This window comes from Kogia breviceps, chromosome 5 (genome assembly GCF_026419965.1).
Source record: "Kogia breviceps isolate mKogBre1 chromosome 5, mKogBre1 haplotype 1, whole genome shotgun sequence".
Classification (NCBI taxonomy): Eukaryota; Metazoa; Chordata; class Mammalia; order Artiodactyla; family Physeteridae; genus Kogia; species Kogia breviceps.
Genome location: NC_081314.1, coordinates 81354423 through 81375105, shown reverse-complemented (window position 1 = coordinate 81375105; position 20683 = coordinate 81354423). Strand labels below are relative to the sequence as shown.

The 20683-nt window shown below is 49.0% G+C and overlaps 1 protein-coding gene and 1 long non-coding RNA gene across 9 annotated transcripts in view; one reads left to right on the top strand and one right to left on the bottom strand.

Annotated features, from left to right (window-relative positions):
- The window catches only part of LOC131757169 (uncharacterized), a 30653-nt gene extending 25993 nt beyond the window's left edge, over window positions 1-4660 (top strand). Inside the window, exon 5 of the long non-coding RNA XR_010840742.1 lies at window positions 4473-4660. This is a non-coding gene — a long non-coding RNA (uncharacterized lncRNA). The remainder of the gene's footprint in view (window positions 1-4472) is intronic.
- MYLK (myosin light chain kinase) overlaps window positions 1-20683 on the bottom strand; it is a 281962-nt gene that overhangs the window by 10154 nt on the left and 251125 nt on the right. For all 8 annotated transcript variants that reach the window (XM_067034429.1, XM_059064332.2, XM_067034430.1 and 5 more), the window contains 5 exons: window positions 17796-18013; window positions 16330-16453; window positions 8105-8257; window positions 6295-6418; window positions 107-236 (listed from right to left, as the gene is read on the bottom strand). In XM_067034429.1, coding sequence (XP_066890530.1) covers window positions 107-236; window positions 6295-6418; window positions 8105-8257; window positions 16330-16453; window positions 17796-18013 — 749 coding nt within the window. The remainder of the gene's footprint in view (window positions 1-106; window positions 237-6294; window positions 6419-8104; window positions 8258-16329; window positions 16454-17795; window positions 18014-20683) is intronic.

Here is a 20683-nt window from a genome sequence, read left to right as displayed (position 1 = left end):
CCCACCCCCCCCACCTTAAGAAAAAAAAACCTCTAAATGCCTCTCCATCCCCCAACCCTTCCTTTGTCACCATCTGGCTGGAGAAAATCTTCCTGGAGCTCCTTACCTTCAGACTCTAGTTTTTCTGCATTGAGTGGGCTGGTTGGTGACCCTGTTGAAGATTTCCTGCCACTGAGCCCTGAGATCATTGCCATAGAGGACAGTCTTCCAATGGCTCTCACAGCATTGCCCGTTTTCTGGAAAATAGACACTGGCGTTGGACTCAGGCGGTGTCACTGGTTCCAGCTGGGCAGCGGGGCTCAGGGAGAAGAGCCCAGCCCAGGAGAAGCAGCTGTCCTTGAAACAAGGGACTCCTGAGTGCCGAGGTTCTGCAGAGGAGTGAGCCCAACCTTGCTCTGCTCAGCACTATCAGCGTGTCAGAAGATGTTCGGAGAATGGAATGGGGCCTGGAACCGATGTGTGCGTTAATGTGACTAAACAAGGTCAACATGAGACAAAAACCCTTTTCATACTGTGCTTCAACTCCCATAAAAGGGATAGTTTATATAAAGCAACTGCAGGCTGAGACGGCTCCAAAGACTTAACTGCTGACAGGGCCCAGTGGAGGCTGTTTCTCATAAAACAATGCTAGTGATAGGATTTTAATTGGCCAAGAGAACAGTTACTATGGATCCCACAGGTCCCGTTGGGGGAAAAAAAAGGCCTTCTATTGACCATAGGCAGGTTGCTTAACCTCCCTGGGCTTCAGTTTCCTTCTCTGTATAAGGAGGGGGTTGGGCAAGATGATCTCCAAGGTCTCATTTAGTTCTGTTTATGATTCAGATACTTAAGAGATTTCGAGAAATACTCTAGCTGGCCCCAGCACAAGTCTACAGTGAAGTTCTGGAGGGGTGTTCTTCCCTGATGTACACCCAGCATCAAAAAGCAGCACCCAAAGAAATGAAAAGCACAGCACTTTGCTTTTCTTAGTCGAGGCACCTTGGGAGAGGACAGAATTTTTACTGAAAGGGATGCCAGGACTTGAAAATTTTCTTTGCATTTTGAAAATTCTACGAAGCATAGGATTTAGGTCAAGAAGTCCCCAATACACATTGTGTCTGTGTTTCTCACCTTTAAGTAAAGATTCTCACCCCTTTTCTATGGTCAATGGAATGACTAAGATAAGAAACTAAGGCATAACCACTGCTTTCCAGCCCTGCACCCAAAGCATCTTTTGAGGCATCCAGATGCTGTGCATCCAGGGAGCAAATGTCACCACAGACTAGCTGCTGAGAGAGGAAGGGAACAGCCTGTACACAGGCAGACGGCTGGCACTCGCCCACTGGACCTCAAACTGTGCCAGCAAAGCCATTTTCCTCCTGAATTAACTGCATACACTCAGGTATTTCAGGCAAGCCTCACAATTTTGGACTACCTGAAAAGCCAGTATACTTCAGTTAAAAGATTATTTCAAAAGTAAAGAATTTCAGGCTGCTAGGGAATCACATAGAAGATGGGTGTGTGTGTGTGGTTTAAGCGGAGACCTGCTGCTTGTGACCGCAGTCGCTTCCTGTTAAGTCACATCCCATCCTTCCTGCAGACTACTTTCATGTACTCTGGACAGGCATTCCATCTTGCCCTGTCCTCTGGCCACCCACCTCTCACATATACACCGTGGGGTGTGGTTATGCTTCTGGCCCTCTGTCCCACAGTGAAGCTGGGTCACTCTGTAAAGAACCCAGGAGGCCCCAGGTGGAGGTGATGAGGGGGGAAGAAGGTGAGGAATGACAACCCACTGACTTAACTATGCAGAGGCACTGTGGCCCTGCAGAGAACACCCCGGGAGACTGAGACTACCTAGCAACTTGCATGCCTTCTGGGAGAGGCTGCTGGTGACATCACTGATCTGTTTGTTCTGCTAGCTGGAGTGTGGAGAGACCCAGCTCTTCCCAGGGGAGCTTACCCTGACCTCAGAAACGGGTAAGAGGTGGTGCCAGCCACGGAAGCCCTCCCTGTGGAGTCCATGCCGGACCAGACCACTTCCTAACCAGCCAAACTCTCAGACTCAGCCCTTCTCAGCTCTCCAATCCCTTCATCCAACACAGATTGGTTTGCCCTGGGCCAGGAGTCTCTAAACTTAGAGGGTTTGTTCCTAACAAGGGACAGGTTAGTTCTCTAACCACTCATTACTCTGTTAACGTGTGTAAATCAGTTCCCCTCTCTGGGCCTCATTGTTGGACCTGAAGATTCAAATCTCCCTGCAGCTCTAGCCTTCTACAGAAAGACTGATTCAGACATGCAAATGTGTAGCAGGGAATGCTCCCCTTGAGCCCATGGGCTTCCTAATCCCAAACACCTATATGCAGGACTGTCTTCACTTGTATGGTGTGGAAGAATGAAGTCTTTTCTGTTAACAAAATGACTAATAGGAAGCTATGAGAACAAGGCAAATCAAAGCATTTCAGAGAAGGTGGAAAATAACGAATAGACCACACACTGGGGGAAATTTTCCATCAGATGGAGCAATAGACCATATAATTTCTAAAACAGGAAGAAACGTAAGTGCTCAATAAGGGAAAATCTTAATAACCTACACATCAGAGGTCAATCTTTGGAAGCTGCTTCATGGGAAAAAATAGTTGGTGGGGAAGTTATTTGTCAGAACTATATGTTCTAGCCTTCCAGTTTCATGCCTTTGAGCTGAAAATTGGTTGCTGCTTTACTAACTGAGACCTTTGGAAATTTTTAAAACATCAAAAAAGAAAGATTCAATTCCTGATAAGTTCCATTATTGTCTTGAGGAGGCCTTTTTCTTGTTGGAGGGCAATTGCCAAGGCTGGGTTGCTGTGTTCCAGGCAGGCAGGGTCTGTAATGGCTTCCCTAACAGAGCACAGACTCCCTCCCCTGGGAGAGCCAGTGAGGTAAGGCAGGCTGACTAACCAGCCTGGTTTCCCAGGATTGAGGGACTGCCCAGGATGAGGGGCTTTCAGGGATAAAGCTGAGAGGCCCTGGAAAACCTCGGCAAGGTGATCACCCTAGAGCCAGCCAGCCATCATGGGCCCTACATAAACACCAACAGCCCCAAGATTACAATTTCCCCTGAGAATGCATATTATCTAAATGTGATGGCCAAGAGTACTCCATGCTATACTGAGTCAAAAGCTTTCTTCCCCAAGGCCCTTTGGTCTATACTGCTGAAGTCTTTGTGGTTCTCAGAGAATAAAGATGGCTGACCACAAGCCTCCAATTCCTAGTCCTTTGCTTCCATTTTGCATGCAGAAGCCGTGTTATCCTGCTCAACTTACCCACCCTCAATGCTATTACTCACCACCATGTCTCTTCAACATTCTTTTGATATAAATAAAAAACCTACCCTCTTTCAGAATAACTTCATTCTAAGATCAGTAATACAATGAGTCATCTATCTATTGCTTGTTGGGGCTTGTTCCCATGTTACTTCCTTCCCCTTTTATGAAAACCACACCAGGGGCTTCCCTGGTGGCGCAGTGGTTAAGAATCTGCCTGCCGATGCAGGGGACATGGGTTCGAGCCCTGGTCCGGGAAGATCCCACGTGCCACACAGCAACTAAGCCCATGCACCACAACTACTGAACCTGCGCTCTAGAGCCTGTGAGCCACAACTACTGAGGCTGTGTGCCACAATTACTGAAGCCCCCACGCCTAGAGCACCTGTTCCACAACGAGGGAAGCCACCGCAATGAGAAGCCCGCACACCACAACAAAGAGTAGCCCCTGCTCACTGCAACTAGAGAAAGTCCGCGCGCAGCAACGAAGACCCAATGCAGCCAAATATAAATTTAAAAAATTTTTAAAAATCCTTAAGAATGTCATAAGCTTTAAAAAAAAAAAAAGCAAAAAACCACACAAGAATGATAGCAAGGAAGCTTTTCTTACGCAGCTGTAGAGCATTGTGGGCCCCCCGTGCTTGCCCTGGCCCTCTCCCTCCACAGCGCACCCCATTCTATTCCCCTCCACTCCACTCTGCCTCAGCACACAGAACCTCAGCTGCTCTCAGAGGGAACCCTCTATTCCAGGGGTGCTAAGGTCCTGGTATCCAGAGTTTAAAATGTGGAAAACATTTTCCTAAGGAAGAAGTGTAACACAAGATGGTCAGATGCAGCTGAACTATTACCAGTGACAGTATGCTTCAGGGACATTATGTGTTGAATGGGATTTTGCAGACTACTTTTCTATGTAATTTTGTGAAACGTAACCACTGTTTCTGTGGAAAAGCCATTTCCAAATGCTGCTACCTATATTAAAATAGGAAATTAATGTTCCTTCTCTGAATTCTGTCCTTTCCCTTCTCACTTTCAGAAAACCTTATGGCTTATAACACTGTAAACAACAAGAAAAAATGTGATTCAAATATCACCACAAATTATGGTTTCCGGACCCATCTGACTGAAAAATTCCATTTATTTCCTCTCCCATTTCCTTATCTCTTCTCTGCGCCTATCCCCTGGGTTTAGGCTCTTCCTGGCTTTGGTTCACCAGCAGATGTGTGGATGCCTCCAGAAGCCTGAAGTGATAAGGCTGCCCTTTAGCCCACGGCCTCATCCAACCAAAACCCAGTGAGATTCCCTCCGCTGAGAACTGCCCCACCCGCATACCAGTCACCGTATCCGCTCCAGAAATACCGCTATTTCTTTGAGATCTACTGGCCACAGGATCATTAATAAAGTCAACCTTTGATTTTTGTGGCCCCCTTGTGGCTTTGTTTTTTTAAAAGAGGATTTGCTCCTCTGATTTCACTGGACCCTAATGACACCAGAGGGTAAGGTAAGCGGCACAGGTGTTCCAACTCACCAGGTACTTGACGGAGGCCAGGAGATCCACCCAAACCTTCAGGTGGGGCTAACCAAGAACTGACTCCCACTTCGGGGAAGCCGCTGAGATGTGCAGGGGTTGGAGTCTCTCAGACCCACACACCCGAAGCCCCTCTCTCACCTTTGGTCCTCTCAGCCTTTGTGTGAACTTGGACTTTTCAGTGAACTGTGGTTTAGTCATTCTGTGTGGCAAATCACCAGTGTCCCAGTTGCCCCTAAAATGGTGGTTTCCTTTTTCTCTACCACAAAGGCAAGGTCTAAATGCCCCAGTCCCCTGAATGCCCAGCTAAAAGACTGCTCCTGTCAGGCCAGCATGATCAGGGTGAGGTCCAGTTCCCATCTCTGAGCCTTTTCCTCTGTCTGTGCTGTTATCCCCTCCTCTCTGTTCTACTCATGTTCCATGGCCAACTTCAGACTCCTGCCCTTGGCAGCCTTTCTTCACAACCACATCCACCTCTGGTGTGACTGGTTCCATTCTCTGTCCGCACTCACATATATGGGTATGGAGAGCTATAGTGATCCTTTATAATTCTTGTGTGTTATGTCCTTTTATGTCTATTTGCTCAGGTACCTGTTACACTATACATTCCTTGAGTATAGAAACCATGTACCCTCCAGTAGCCCAGGAATTTTATAATACTAGTAGTGATAATAAAAATAAAATAGATCTTGATAAGTTCTCTATGGTTTTGAATGATCATTTTCTCCATCAGCTAACAATCAGAGGCAATTTGTGTCATTAAACTGTGTGCTGTTAAGACTGTGTACGCTGGAGCCAGTCTCTGGGTTTGAATCCTGGCTTTACCAGTTACTAGCTGTGATCCTGGATGACCTTCCTAACCTTTCTCTGCTTTGTTTGTCTGAGAATTGGGGATAACAATAGTACCTGCCTCCCAGGATTAAAAAACAATGCATAGAGAGTGCTTTGAATGTTCCCTGATACGTGGCCAGCCCTCCATACATATTGGCTACCGATCTCATTTGTGAACACTTACTATGTGCCAGGCAATGTGCTAAAGGCCAAATGAATATTATCTCATACAATTCTCACAACAGTGAGAATCTCACAAAGATTTGGTACCACTAATATCCCCATTTTATAGATGAGAAAACGAAGGCACAGCAAGGTTAAGTAACTTGGCTAAGGACATGTAGCTAGTAACATACAACCTCTCTATGTCTCTCCCATGTCTCTCTTTGTGGATCATGTGCCCACCTCCTTCACTGTAAAGAAATGCAAGACCATCATTCTACCTATAAGGAGATCACATTCTCCAGGGTTGCGAAATAGTCCTAAAGGTGACATTGCTCGTCCCTGACATGGAATGTCAGTCTTGGTCCCAGACTATTTCAGAAACAAATGTAAACATTTTTGGAGTGAGACCAGGGCAAGTTGGGAATGAGGGTACCTTGAATAAAGCAATTATGAGGGGCGACATCCCAGTCCAACGTGACCCCTCATTACCTGCCATTTTCTTCTTGCCATGTACTTCTTCATCCGGTCCTTGGAGAGTTTCTTGGCCTCCATGTTCTTGGTGTCTTTCGTTAGCCATGTATGCTGAAGGCACTGGGTGCAGTCCAAGCGGTTTCTAATAGAGGCAGAGATCAGAGGGTTTCTGAGCAGAAGGGGACCACGGAGACTGCTGGTCAGATCAGAAATGGGAGGTCACCTGTCCCTAGTTACACAGGGCAGAGCCCAGGGCTCTCTGCTCCCAGTCCATCCACCATTATGAGAATCACTGTGCTCTTGGCCTTTTTCCTCTCTTGGTCGGGGTTACACTGACTAGACCCAGAATACATTAGTGTTAAGAAAGCCTAAACACCAGTAAGCAACTGGAGTCTCATGACCTGCCCTTGGGGTCTAGGGAGGCTAAGTGCTGGAGGGCAGACATATCTGGGAATGATTGGCACCATATTCCAGGGTGGGGTCATTCTGCCGGTCACGTGGGGGCTGGGAACTGTGGAGGTCCGATCCTTCAGCCTCCTTGTCTGATGGAGAGAAGAGTGAAACCTTAGGCCCAAACCTTTGAGAATCAGTGAACTCTCAAGTCTTATGGTGTGGTTGAGTATCAGTTTTTCCCATTAAAACTCAAAGAGGTATGTCTTTTGTACAACCTATGAATTATGACAACCTTAGAACTGCACTGAAACTCATTTAATCTTCTGAAAGCTCTGGGAATCTAGAAATATTTCAGGGCCATCACCTTGACTGTCATAGGACTAATGAAGTCCAAAGTACCAAGTGCTAACATATGTAGAAAAATGAGTAAAAGTAAATTTGCTAACTATAGCAAAATATAGTGATTTTTAGATAAGGGAATATGGATGATTTTAATTTTCTTCTTTCAAAATTTGTACAACTTACATGTATTAATTTATAATAGAAAAACATTTTTTAAAATGCTGATAGATGGAGATTTCTGGTTGAAGAGATGCTGAGTTTGAGTTTATGGGAATCTAGTGTCTTGATCTATATGAAATCAATTCTTTGGTGAGTCCATTTTATGAGCACAGAGGAGCCAACAAGTTTCTGAGTAAACTCAAGGTCAGGTGAGAAAACAGGGTATATACACAATACCTCATTTACCACATCTTGGGTGAATAAAGCCTGGTTGACAAAAGCCATCCTTGGACTGGGGTCTGCACCTCCCTGAGGCACCTGGGGAGCAGGGACCCCTCACACGGGAGGGGCATCTTGCCCCCCCCCCCCAACATCTAGATCCTCCTTGGGTCATGCCTGCTTCTGAGGTGAAGACTGGGGCAGCAAAGTGCTAAAAGGACCTCGCTGTCAAGGAGTGTGGAATATCTCCTCTGGAGGAGTTTGGCCTTGAGCTGGCTAAAACACTCAGGCAGGCAGGCAGGCAGCTCCTACATGATTTAGATACAAAATAAGCATCAAGCCAGAATAGCTAGGAGCATGATCAGGACCGGCAAATAGGGTACCTCCCCTGAAAGCCCCAGAAGAGGGGCTGAGGTTTCAGCAGGGCGGCTGCAGGCCACAGCTGTACACGGAGAATAAAAGGGGCTGTCGTTATTCACACGCAAGCTGCCTCATTCCATCAACACTAAGTCAAGTGTTGCTTTTCAGGTGAGGTTTCTGTGCTTCGAAAGACAGGAGAGTGTCGGGCACCAGGAAGCAGGACCCTCACGCACGCAGTGCCCGTCCTCCCCTCCTCGGGTGCGGAGGGGCCCACGACAGGGAAAGAGAGTCCCTGCCTCTGGACCCCAGTCCAGGGAGTGGGGAGGCCGAAAAGACTGAAATCTCGACTCTTTACTTCATATCTTTCTTCAGCAAGCTGCTGATAAAATCCTTGGCGTCATCAGAGATCTCATCGAAGGCCTCGTCGTCAAAGTCCCAGGTGGCTGAGGTGACGTTGGCTAAGGTTTCGTTATCGTTGTCACCCATGAAGGGGGACAGTCCACTGACCCTGGGGGATGAGAGAGGAGAGCAGTGAGTGGGGGAGGCCAGCAGGGAGGGCGGTCCCACCAGGGGAGCGCTCCCTGAGGTCAGAGGTGAGAGCGCCCCAAACGCCCCTGCTCCTGCCTCTCCTCCCACCCAGGAGAGAAGGGGGCGTGGCTCTCAGCCTCTGCCCGTGGGCTCACTCGCTGTACTTCTGGGGTGTCGCCCGCCTGTTGACATCACCTGCCTGTGAAGCTGAGGCGGAGGGACTTTTCTTCAGTTTACCACTTCCACACAGCACAGCAGGGCCTTCCTCCCTGCCTTTGCTCTTTTCGCCCCGCAGAACCTTCTCCACGGTCCTGGAAGGAGGAGTGGCCTCCTTCGCAGGGCTCCAGGCACGCATGCGCGCGCACACGCACGCACGCGCGCGCGCACACACACACACACACACACGCACACGTGGACTTGTCACGTGGTACAGCACTCATCACCGCGCCCTGTCCCGCCATTGGCACCAAGAACAGGGCCAGCCTACGCAGGGCTCAGCAAGGGTGTGTCCACGAAGGGTGGACCTGTAATGCAGTCGGTGATCCATCTATACTTGAGGTCAATGCGCCTGAGGCATTTAGGACAAACCAGAAAACTTCCCTCAGAGGAAACACGGCCTGTTCATTCGCTGGGTAACCTTGGACAATTCCCCTCATCTCTCCGTGTCAGCTTCCTCCTCTGATGGACAACCTGCTACTTGGAGTGGTCACCACTGCCACCTCTCCCTGTTCTCCTTCTCCTGCGTCCTCATTCTCATGACAGCAGACATCTATCAAATGTTCACTATGTGCCATGCACTGGGCTAAAACAGATTAACTCATTCAGTCTTAACACCACCCTTTAAGGCAGGTAACTCATTACTTCGTTTAACAGATAAGGAAACAGAGGCACCAAGTGGGGGTAAGTAACTTGCCCAAGGATTTGCAATGAACCTATTTCTTAACCGCTAATTTGTACAGTCTTTTCTAGGAAGATGAAGTAAATCACAGCGTACAGCACTGGCAGGAGGCCTGGTCCACAGTATGGAGCCTGGTCTGTGACCATAGCTATTATGCAGTTCTTCTGTACACAGTTCACCCCCACTGCCCCATCAATCCGTGATCTCTGGAATGACTCACTTAGCAATAGCTTAATCCAAATAAAATTTGGAAGGTAAAGTATCTCAAAGCCGAATGGAGCAGGTGTCTGGCCTCACCTCTCACCTCTGGCGGGCACCTCATCTTCACCCCAGCCATCCAGCCCGCCACTCACCCTGACCTAGGGCCAGCTTCATGGGCCTTGGAAGAGCCCCACTCTTGGCTTAATGCTCTGCTGCCATCATTTTGAAATTCTTAATGTTTACACAAGTCACCCCACCTTTTTATGCTGCACTGGGCTCTACGACTTATGTAGCTGGTCCTGCCCTGTCCCCACCTGAGCCACATGAGATGGATCTAGGGCCCTCATGCCATCAACCTTCCAAGTTAAGGCTTTACTAACATCCCTTTCCCCAAATCCCTCATCATAAACAATAATGCAACCCCCTCGGGAGCTGTTTTGGCATCCAAGAGGCCTCAGCTTATGAAATACACTCGGCCCTGGAAACTAAGTTTTGTAGAACAAAATCTATTGAAATATTGCAAGGAAAGCTTGCCATGGGAGGAACCCTCTTGTGAAAATCTTCATTAAAAAGAAGAAAAAGAGCTTTTTCAGTGTGAAATATCTCACCCTAATCAACATATTTGTGCTTTTGAATAAAATAGTTTTATAGATGGCATTAAAATGTCTTAAAGCAAGACAACCAATTTATGTTCTGAGAAGGCATGGAGATAATCATTCTCGATCATATCACAGTGAGGGAAGGGTGGGACCTCACCAGGCCCAAGTCTGTACTGTTATATGCTATTCCTTTCCCCTCTCTGGGCCTCAGCTTCCCCTCTTATACATCAAGGGTACTGGACTAGAATTCCTAGGGGCTCCCAGGAAGACCATAGGCTTAACTAGTCCCATCAAGAAGCAGCCTGAGGGCTTCCCTGGTGGCGCAGTGGTTGAGAGTCCGCCTGCCGATGCAGGGGACACGGGTTCGTGCCCCGGTCCTGGAAGATCCCACGTGCCGCGGAGCGGCTGGGCCCGTGAGCCGTGGCCGCTGAGCCTGCGCGTCCGGAGCCTGCGCTGCGCAATGGGAGAGGCCACAACAGTGAGAGGCCCGCGTACCGCAAAAAAAAAAAAAAAAAAAAAAAAAAAGAAGCAGCCTGACTCTTGCTTGCCAGCTACGTGCTTCATTCTGTCTCTGCACTTTCCATTTGAAACAAAGGGGGGAAGTCCTACAGCATTCCAAGAGATTGCTGGGAGCAGGGGCGGGGAAGCAAACAACCCTGCTGTGGAATGCTGAAAGGCCGCATTCTGTAAACCTCCTTTCCTAATTAGGAACTGTCATCCTGCAAAGATAGGGCTTAATCTCTGTGATGTTCATAGTTGGGGAGAGCCTCCTCTCCTCTGGCCTCTGGCACTCCTCCTTCCTGGCAGCCCATCCATCTGAAATCCCTCCCAAGCCTTGGCTGGCTCCTCACCTGCCCCAGCTCCCCCAGCATTCCCCCTGATAAACAGTACGTCTCTAAAATAAAACTTGCAAAATATGCAGAGCATGATGATGAAGACAGTATTCGAATTTTAGTAATGCCGTTCCGTGGTGGTGGGATTTTGCAGAATTTTTAAACTTCCTTTCTTGTACTTTTTCTTTATTGCTAGAACTTGCATAGGATCATATATGGTTGGGTTGTTCAACCCAATCAACAAACATAGTAACCCTAGCATGAAAAACACAGCTACTCACCTCTTTTCCTAGTCTTACCTAGGTTTTAACTGAAGGGGATCAGGGTATACCACCCCAAAATATGAACTTGGGCATAAAAATTGCCTTGAGCTGAAGGCAATTAGCCCTTTGTCCTCCCTCTTTCAAAAGCAGGGCATACATTTCTCTTCGTTAAGGTGACATAAATTTCCATTTGTTCTATTTGTCCATTCTTTTCTTCCCAGGAAGAGAAGAAAGACTCTCATCTGCATATTAGATCTTGCTGAACAGTCCCTATACATTTCCTAGTCACCTTGTCACAATTTACTCCCTCCAGAAGCTCCAATCCCTTTTTCCTTCATCTAGTTATTTCTGTATAATTTATCACTCTTTGTTAAAGTAGTATATAAGCCCCAAATTTTAAAGGTACCTTGAGTCACATTTCTTTATGAACACCTGTGCATATGTACATAATTAAATCTGTTTTCTTTTTGTTAATCTGTCCTTTTAAAAATATATATTTATTTATTTATTTATTTGGTTGTGCCGGGTCTTAGTTGCTGCATGTGGGCTCCTTAGTTGTGGCATGTGAACTGTTAGTTGCAGCATGCATATGGGATCTAGTTCCCTGGCCAGGGATCAAACCTGGGCCCACTGCATTGGGAGTGTGGAGTCTTAGCCACTACGCCATCAGGGAAGTCCCGTTGATCTGTCTTCTGTCAGTTTGACTTGCAGGCCCCCAAGAACTGAACCAAAGAGGTAGAGGAAAGCTTTTTCCTCCCCAACATAACCAGTGAATTTGTCTGGTTTTCACAAAATTGTAATCAGTGTGGGCAAGTTCTTGGTTGCTCTACTTTTTCCTCACTTGACATTGTCTTTCACAAGTGTATACAGAGTCTTAATGTTCATTTTTAATGGTTAAATATTAGTCTTTGTGCTAATGAGTCAACTAAGGACATGACTGCAGGGTGTTCTAATTTCTTAATTCCTAATCTCTTACTGCAGCCAAACTTCACCAGGGAATCTGATGCGGGGGCCTGTTCTGCTTGGAGGACAGAACATCAGGAGACAGAAGGCAGAAATGCCTCTTGAATTACACTTTCTCTATGGTGTTTTTTAAGCAGATGACTCCACTGCATGAATGGCCAGCAAAGGAGGCCATACATCTTCCAGCAGAACTACTGAGTGCTTAGGAAGGGGTTAGTCTTTTATCCCATTTTATCCTTGGGATACTCATTCCCTGGTGTGGTGGGAAGATTTGAGAGGGCTGGGCAGGCCCCACAGGAAGAGCTGGGCATCATTTTGTGCAGTAGCCTAGAAAAGACAGACCCAGGGTTTAGTCATGTTAACCACAGCCCAAGTCCCTGGAGAGTAAAACCTGCAGGTGGTGTCTGGGCCTGGTGTGGATGTGGGGTGCCTGGACCTCTCAGGACCTGCAATAGAGAGCATGTCTGGACTCAGCAGCTAAGAGGGCAGAAGCAGCCCTGGGTGGAGCCACTGGATCCCTCTGAAGAGCCCTGCATCCAAATCTGAGTCTGAGTAGGTACCTGATGCTTGGGTACTGGGACTTCTCCCCAGCTCACTAGGCTGCTGTCCCCAGAAGTTAGATTCCAGACGGGGATGGACCTGGCTCTCTGGACCATGGTGCGTGCTCACAAATGAGCTGAGATGGGAAGTCTGCTGCTGAGCACAGCAGGAAGATGGTAGGGAGGAGAAAGCAGGGCAGCAGTTTGGGGGAGGGGAGGAGGAGAAGGAATTCTGGGGTAGGGGTGAGGGCAGGGCACAGAGAAGGGTTTTGGTGTCTCCACAGGCAGTAAGGGAACAGCAAGTCCTAAGGAAATGGAGGGAGGGAGATAAGAGAGGGAAGGAGGTCTTAGAAAAGGAGGCGGGGCTTAGAATTTCTTCACCATTGAAGTGTGGCCTAGAGAGCCTGGTCCTCTCTCTTCCTGCCAGAAACCAATGGGTATTGGAAATAGCAGAAGTCTCCAGCAGATTCACGAAATCTTCTTCTCCCTTCAGAATCAGGGATGAGAGGGTAAGGGGCCCCCAACCCCACCTGCTACATCTCTACCCTGCCTAGGGACCCTGGGCAGGCAGTGGAGCCAGGTCTCCTGTGCCGTGACAGGATCTGCCCCTATCTCTCCGAGGGTGTGAGAAGGCGTTCCTTCAGCAAAGTCAAAACAACCTACGGGACACAGCTGCTCACTTAGGAGGTGCTCACCAAATCTGCGCTGAGGGATACATCTGTTATCACCTGTCCCCCAGCTCCCCATATCTCACTGGCCCCAGAAAGGAGATGGTGGGGAGGTGAGGGGCATCCTCTGGCACAAACAAACAAGGAAGGTGACCCTGACAAGGACTCCAAGCTCCAGAGAGAGGGATGGAGGGTGCACGAGGGCCGCCAGAGAACCTCTTCTGGGGGCTTCCGGCAGTGGCTCTAGAATTCTGCAGAGCGGGGGCTGAGAGGAAGCAATGTGGCTGGCTCCACCTTCTGTTCTCACACCACGTGCCCTGCTGACAGCCCTAGTTGAGGAGAGAGACTCTCAGACCTCAATCCCCACTGTGAGAGCCAGTGGGAAAAGTCCCGCAGGGCAGAGTAGCCCGCAGAGGTGCTGGCTCCCCAGCAGCCAGGATGCTGGGGGGGCTACAGGAGGCTGTGTAGGGCTGGCCTGTGTCCGTCACCCCCACTGCTCACCTGCCCCCCTTCCACAGGCACCTCTCCACCCTCCTCCCACCTTCGTACAGATGCCTTCAGGCTGGTGCCCCATTCATCGAAATTATTTTTACCCCATTTCAAAAAGCCCTTCCCTTTTCCTAGGTCTCAGCTTTAAAAGTAATCTAGCAAACCATGTAACATGTTATCCAAATTACTTCTTCCACCTCAAAGAATTTTCATTTTAAAATAAAGTGCTCTTATGACCCAGTAATTCTAGTTTTAGATTATATATCCAACAGAAATGCATAAAAGATATTCACTAAAGCACGTGTACCGGAATACTCACAATAACGCAAACTGGAATCTAGTCAAAAGCCCATCAGCATAGAATGGATAAGTAACCTGGATGAAGTTCACAGAGTGAAACACTACACGGCACCAAGAATGAACAGCCTACAGCTACACACCATAACATGAATGGGGGTCACAAACAAGGTGGGGCAGAAGAAGCCAGACACATCTTTCTGTATGATTTCGTTTACATAAAGTTCAAAAGCAGGTGGACATGGTGCGTGATGTTAGAATGGGGATCAGGTTACCCCTGAGGGAGTAAGCAGAGCCTGGGCACCGGGAGGGCTGGGGGCCTGTTACTGTGTGGTTTCCGGGTCTGGGTATAGGTGTGTTCACTGTGCAAATTCACGGAGCGTCTAGTCACCGGTCTGGCCCTGACCCACAGGGAGACCCATCGTCCTAGTTTGCCCAGGACGGTCCTCACTTCAGCACTGAAAGTCCCGTATCCTGGGAAACCCATCAGTGCTGGGTGAACTGGGACAGCTGGCCATGCTCTAGGACTGTGGGAAGTGGGCAGCCATGTGGGCTTCCCTGGCTCCTGTGACCTCCATGCCGCATGAAGATCGAATCTCTGCCATGCCCCACTCCCAGGTTTATTCTGAGGACCAAACAGATGGTCCTGATTCTACAGCAGTGGGAAAACCAATGGAGAGAGAAAGGCAAGTCTCCTTGATGGCTGCAGGGGTACCCAGGACCAAGCCACGCCACGGGGCAGCTGGGTCTGAACAGAGGGAGCTGACAAAAGACCATTTCCCAAGAGCCTCTCCTGGGCAAAGGTCCAGCGTGAGCCCCATCCAGCCTGGGGCAGTCCCCACCGCCCTGCTCTCCTTTATTTACCAAGGGGCCAGCACTACAGAATCTGGCACAGTTTTCTTCACTCAGCTCCCTTTCTCCTAGAGGGGACTGCGTAGGCAGAGGCAGGGAGATGCACTCCTGGCCAGAGTTTCTTCTCTGCTGCTCTGGGGGAGGCTGTGTTGGTAGGGGTGACCCCAAGCAGGGAAGAAGATGACTCTCTGGGGTACAGAACCTGTGACACAGGTTCAACTGAGGTAGGCTGTCCTAATAGCCCACAGGGAGAGTAAGACTCCTGAGCACGTGAAAAAGCCACATTGGCGCGTGCACGCACACACACACACACACACACACAATCACTCTGCTTCTGCTAAAGCTTTTGTAACAGTGGTTCCTAAACCTGGCTGTGCAGTAGAATCACCTAAAGCCATTTCTCACACTGGGGTCTGAAGACCCCAGGGATCTATCTAAGAAAGTATTCTTAGAGGTCATATTCAAGTTTTCTGTGAAAATGTTTAATTTGGCCTTTTGCTTTAACAACAAAAACTTTTTAACAAAATGACTACATGCATATCTGCATTTTCAGGGGGACCATCCCATAACTGCGTGATGCCACACAAACTCAGGGGCTGCCACTAAGGCTAATGCCTGCTTGCAGCCTGAGGCTTTAGAGACTAAATCAGCCAGATCCCAACAAGAGGGTGTGCTCTAGGGCCTGGTACTCAAAGTGCTGTCTTCAGACCAGCACCAGCAGCAACCAACACCTGTTAGAAATGTGGATTCTCAGGTCCCCTGGAGCTTTTGAATCAGAACTTGTAATCTAAGGAGCAGCCCAGGTGATTCCCACATATTACTGTCTGTGAAGCACTGGTCTAGATTACTGGCCTTCCCTCTTTTCTCCAGCGTTTTTTTAACGGAATGGCTTCCTATTTTCCACCTAATTTCCCAATTCTAATGACTACACAGTAGCTTTCTGTTGTCTACGGGTCCCACTAAAGGCTCTATCACCAAAAGCGCTTATTAATTAGTCTGTATGCTGGACGCAGAGATGAGGCTGGAATTTGGGGTCCCTCTGCCGTGAGGATGGGGTGCGGTCCTCTGAAGATGACGATGACACCCACAGCAGATGTACACCTGGGCTCTCTCCCTGCTTCTCTGTGGACCCATGTACACACATGAAGGTAAATTCCACGGCACCAGCCACGTTCCTGTCCTCCTGACCAAAGGCCCCTAGGTGGCCAGCATCAAGGATGGTGAGGGGCCCAGAATGGGGCTCTTGCTGTGTAGGGCTAGACGCTCCTGCAGAAGTGTGACGTGGGCTGTGCACATCACTGGGAGCACAGAAGCCAGGCAGGCCAGCGAGGAGGGGGATGGGAGCCTACCGCCCTCCTGACTCTAGGCGGGCTCCCCATCAGGACCCACTCTGGTCCCTTAAACATCAGGGCAGCCTGAGGACCCTCCTCCCGTGTGCCCCAGGACTCACAGGATGTAGCAGATGACCCCGATGCTCCACATGTCTGTGGCGTAGCCAATGGGCTCATAGTTGATCACTTCAGGTGCAACGAACTCTGGGGTGCCAAAGAGGACCTTCAGAGACCCCGCGTTCTCTGCAACCAGGATGGAGAGGGATCAGTCGCCAGAACATCCCTAAGCCAACCCGAGGTAAGCGGATGCCTGGGAGGGACACAGGCAAGGCCGGCCTTCAGCGGCTCTCCCCTTGCAGGATGGCACAGAGACAACAGCCTCCTCATGGAACAAGTGCATCGATACACCAGTGAAACCGACAAACTGCATGCGAACCTCAAATGTTTGGGCAGGGTTGATGGAAGGGGGAGAGCCCGTTACAGCCCTGCCCCGGATGGACTGGCTTTCCATGTGTTTGTCTCTCCCGTGAGTTCCCTGAGACAGGGGTTGTGACTTGTGCTTGAAAATAATCTCTACCATCCAGTCTGTCATTTGTATCCTGCTACCTGCTTTATGAGGACTTTCCTATTTAATGCTCTGGCCAACCCTAAGGAGGATGACCCCCATCTCCCAAGGAGAAAAGGGAGGCCCAGGGAGTGACTCCCCCCTGCCCCCTGGTAGATGGTGGTCAGGACCTAACCCAGGGGGTCTGACTCCTGAGCCATGTTCCTCCCCTCCCCCACCCACCTCTCCACGCGTAGTGTCACGTCTCTCTTCCCAGGAGCTGCTGGGAGGTTAGTTGGGAAAAACCATAACCCTGAGGTGGTGCCTCTGAGCCACAGAGGACCATCACCCACCGAAATGACTCTTGGGTTGGGTACCCAGGCCCTGACCGCCTTCCCCTATCATGCCCTGCCTCCTGAAAGGGCAGGAAAAGCAGTGATGCTTCCAAGAGCCCTGGACTAGGCCCCAGGTCCTCATTCCACCCCAGCTCGTCATGGGACTTGATGGGCAAAAAGCTACAGTGAACCTCGGTTTCCTGGTCTATAAATTGAGGCTCATAAAATCTGCCCTGCCTGCCTCAAAGGGTTGCTGTGAGAATCAGATGAGAGAAAGTAGGTGAAAGTGTTCTGGAAACTGTATACAGTAGGATGCAAATGTGAGGAAGCACCATCAGCAAAATGTTCTGCTGCTGAAGGCACCAGAGTGAAAAAAATAATAACGATAAAATAAATGAAAACACCTACATAGTGTTTACTATGTGCGAGGCACTGCTCTTATAACTCTACCTGTATTAACTCAGTGATCCCATAACAACTCTATGAGGTGAGTCCTACTGTTATCCCAATTTACAGATGAGAAATTTGAGACATAGGTTCCCACAGCTAGTAAGTGGGAGGGGCCGTCTCCACGGTCTCTGATCTCAGCTCCAATCCGGTACATCCCCTCTAATACCGTTGTCTCTAATACAGTGCATGGAACACAAACAGCCACGGCCACTGCCATGACATGTTGGTGACAACAGGAGAGGTGGCTCAGCCTTACCCAACCTCCTGGCCAGACCGAAGTCGATGAGCTTGATCCTGGTGCCTGTCTTGTTGACACACATGATGTTCTCGGGCTTGAGGTCCAGGTGGACAATGCCCTGCTTGTGGATGTACTCCACCCCCTCCGAGATCTGCCTCATGTACTTGATGCACTCCCGCTCGGTCAGCTCGAAGTCCTCGTCGATGATGCGCTCGAACAGCTCGCCCCCGGACACGCTGCGGGGACAGAGGGGGAGCTCAGACCGCAGGAGCAGGGAGCCTGGCCAGGGCAGGCTGGGGGAGGGGGTCACGGCCAGGAAAGCCCAGTGTATGGGGGTGCCAGGCATTTTCTGCAGCTTCCCGAGTCCCAGACCACTGACCTGTTATGTTGGCGCCAGTCTTCCACTGTGTGAGGACGGCCCGGTCCTCCTGGTTTCCTGCTTGGGGGACCCTCCCTGTGCCCACTAAGCTTTGGAGGGGTTCAGGGAAGCATCTACTAGGTAGTTTCAGAGGTGGCCATGAACTGAGAGATCTAGAATGATCTCCTAAGCAAAAAGGGTAACTGCCAGGCAACCTCTTTCCCCCAAATGATTATAGATGTAAGGGATTATCCTGTTCTCCAGCCATGTCTTTTAGTCATAAAGAATTTAAGTTTAAAAATTCACAGTGCCCATAAGCATTTGTTTTGCATAGCCAGAAACAGAAAAGTATCTTCAATAATACGGAGCATCAGCACATTTTGTAAAATTCATTGGCTGTAACCTATTATACTTACAGTTGTGATCAATTTGTTTCCTCTGGCTAGGCCTATAACATCAGTTTACTCCTTCCAGCCATAACTAACTTGCCTCGCCTGCTCCCTGGCCCAGGCTGGGAGGATGGAAGGATGGCCCTGGCCATCCTTCCTGCCTGGATAGACTTTGGCTCCTGGCCATGGTGGTTCTGGGGCCTGCAGTGGGTGTCTTTTCTAAGGATTGGCCAGCCAGCATATTTCCCTTCAGTGCAAATGCTGAGTCACATGGGGCCCCTCCCAGCCTTCCGAACACACCTTCCTTGCTCGCTGCTCAGAAACCTTAAAGCATCCCCTTGGTAACTTATGTAGCATCCAGACATCAGTAAGATTTTTTTTTACAATGGCCTGTAGATCCACCAGCTGGACAAGGTTGAGTGGGCTTCCTTCTGAGCCTGTCCTCTTCCAAGGGGCTTCCCTCTTCTAAGGGAGTCAGCACAAAGATGGGAAAGAGCTGAGTTTGAATCCTGTCACTGTGGCTTGGGCAAGTTACTTAACCTTTCTGAGCCCCAGTTTCCTCATCTGTCCCTACGTCATAGTAGTTAGGAATGAAGGAACCTTTGTAAAGCATCATGCCCACACAGTGGGTGCTCAGCACATATTAGTTATCATCTGACAGCCTGCTGCAGGCGAAGTGGATCTTGTTACTGAGCCCTGAGGGAGAGACAGACAAGGACGCACCATGGGGCCCAGCACACGGAAGCCTCTGTGGGTCTCCATCACCACAGGACAGACTTCTGGGAGGCCTGAGCCGGTAAAGGTCAGTCTGTGCCAGTGGCCGCTGGGGGGCGCTGGAACCAATGCTTTAGAACCAACCGAGAAGGAGGTCCTTGTGTGGCCAGCAGGTGGCGCCTCTGTCCTCAAGCCCTTCACTTCTGTTGCCCTCCAGCCAGGCTCTCGGTCAAACTCTAATCTTCGTTCCTAGGTTTCAGGCCATTCTTAACATTTCTGAGCCCCGATTTCCTCATCTTTAAGATGCAGGTAAAAACAGCACTATCTCACACAGGGTTGCTGTGAAGATTGAGTGAATTAATACAGGTAAAGTGCTTAGAAAAGTGCCTGGCACATAGTAAGTGCTCAATAATGTTAATTATCTTTTTCTTTCTTTTTTCTTTTTTCAAGAACCAGTGGGGGCTCTTGCTGAAAATACAGACTCCCAAGCTTCTCCCCTGCATATTCTGATTTAGAAAATCTTGGAAGGGTTGTGATCCATATTTTTAATGAGTACCCCAGGTGATTCTTAAGATCAGACAAGTTTGAGAAATATTGGCTTACTCAGTTACCACCCCTGGGAAGCCAGCTGAAATACATGTCCTCTGAGAAATCACTCCCAATTTCATCATATGATCTTTCCCTCCCTGGGTTCCCACAGTCTCATCTCTGCACTTTTCCCATCAAGTCTGCCTTGTCTTAAAGTTGTTTGTGAACATGTCTGGAAAAGGTATGGCTCATCTCTAGACCCTTGTTTTTACCTGGCAATATCTGGAACAGACAAGGTACCCCCAAATGTTTGGTTTTAAATTTAAAATATTCTGAAAAAGCAAGACACCATTTTTTGCAGTGTCCTTGGGAACGTCTGAGGCAATGAGTGGTGGAAATCTGAGCCGTGGAGATAATTACTGCTGCATTTCTAGAGGTAACCTATTCAGTAGAGGTGCAAATAGGTTCAAACCTATTCAAATTTATTTAATGTATTTTAAAAACTGTCCTTGTGGTCCATTTTCGAGGATGGAAGGGGTTACATAAATAGGATGAATGGTTCTATATAGGTTTCTTTTCAAAACGCTCAAGACTGTGGGTGGAAAGAAGCTGCCACCCACAGAGATGGGATAAAGCCATGGGCCAAGATTGGGCGGAGGAAATGTGTGCTTAATAAATTAACAGTGATGAGTGAGTGAATGAATGAATGAATACCTACCTTATTCCAAGGGATCAAATTTATCCCCCAACTGTAGATTGGCCAGCCCTCACTGGCAGCCAGAAGGATGACACTTCAGGGGGCTCCAAACCCAGACCCTCTCCTCCTTGTCTCATGGCAGCTAGCCGCTTATTCTTTGATCAGTTTTGCCAATGGCAGCATGAAGGTGAGATGGGCAATGGATGACTCAGCTTAAGCT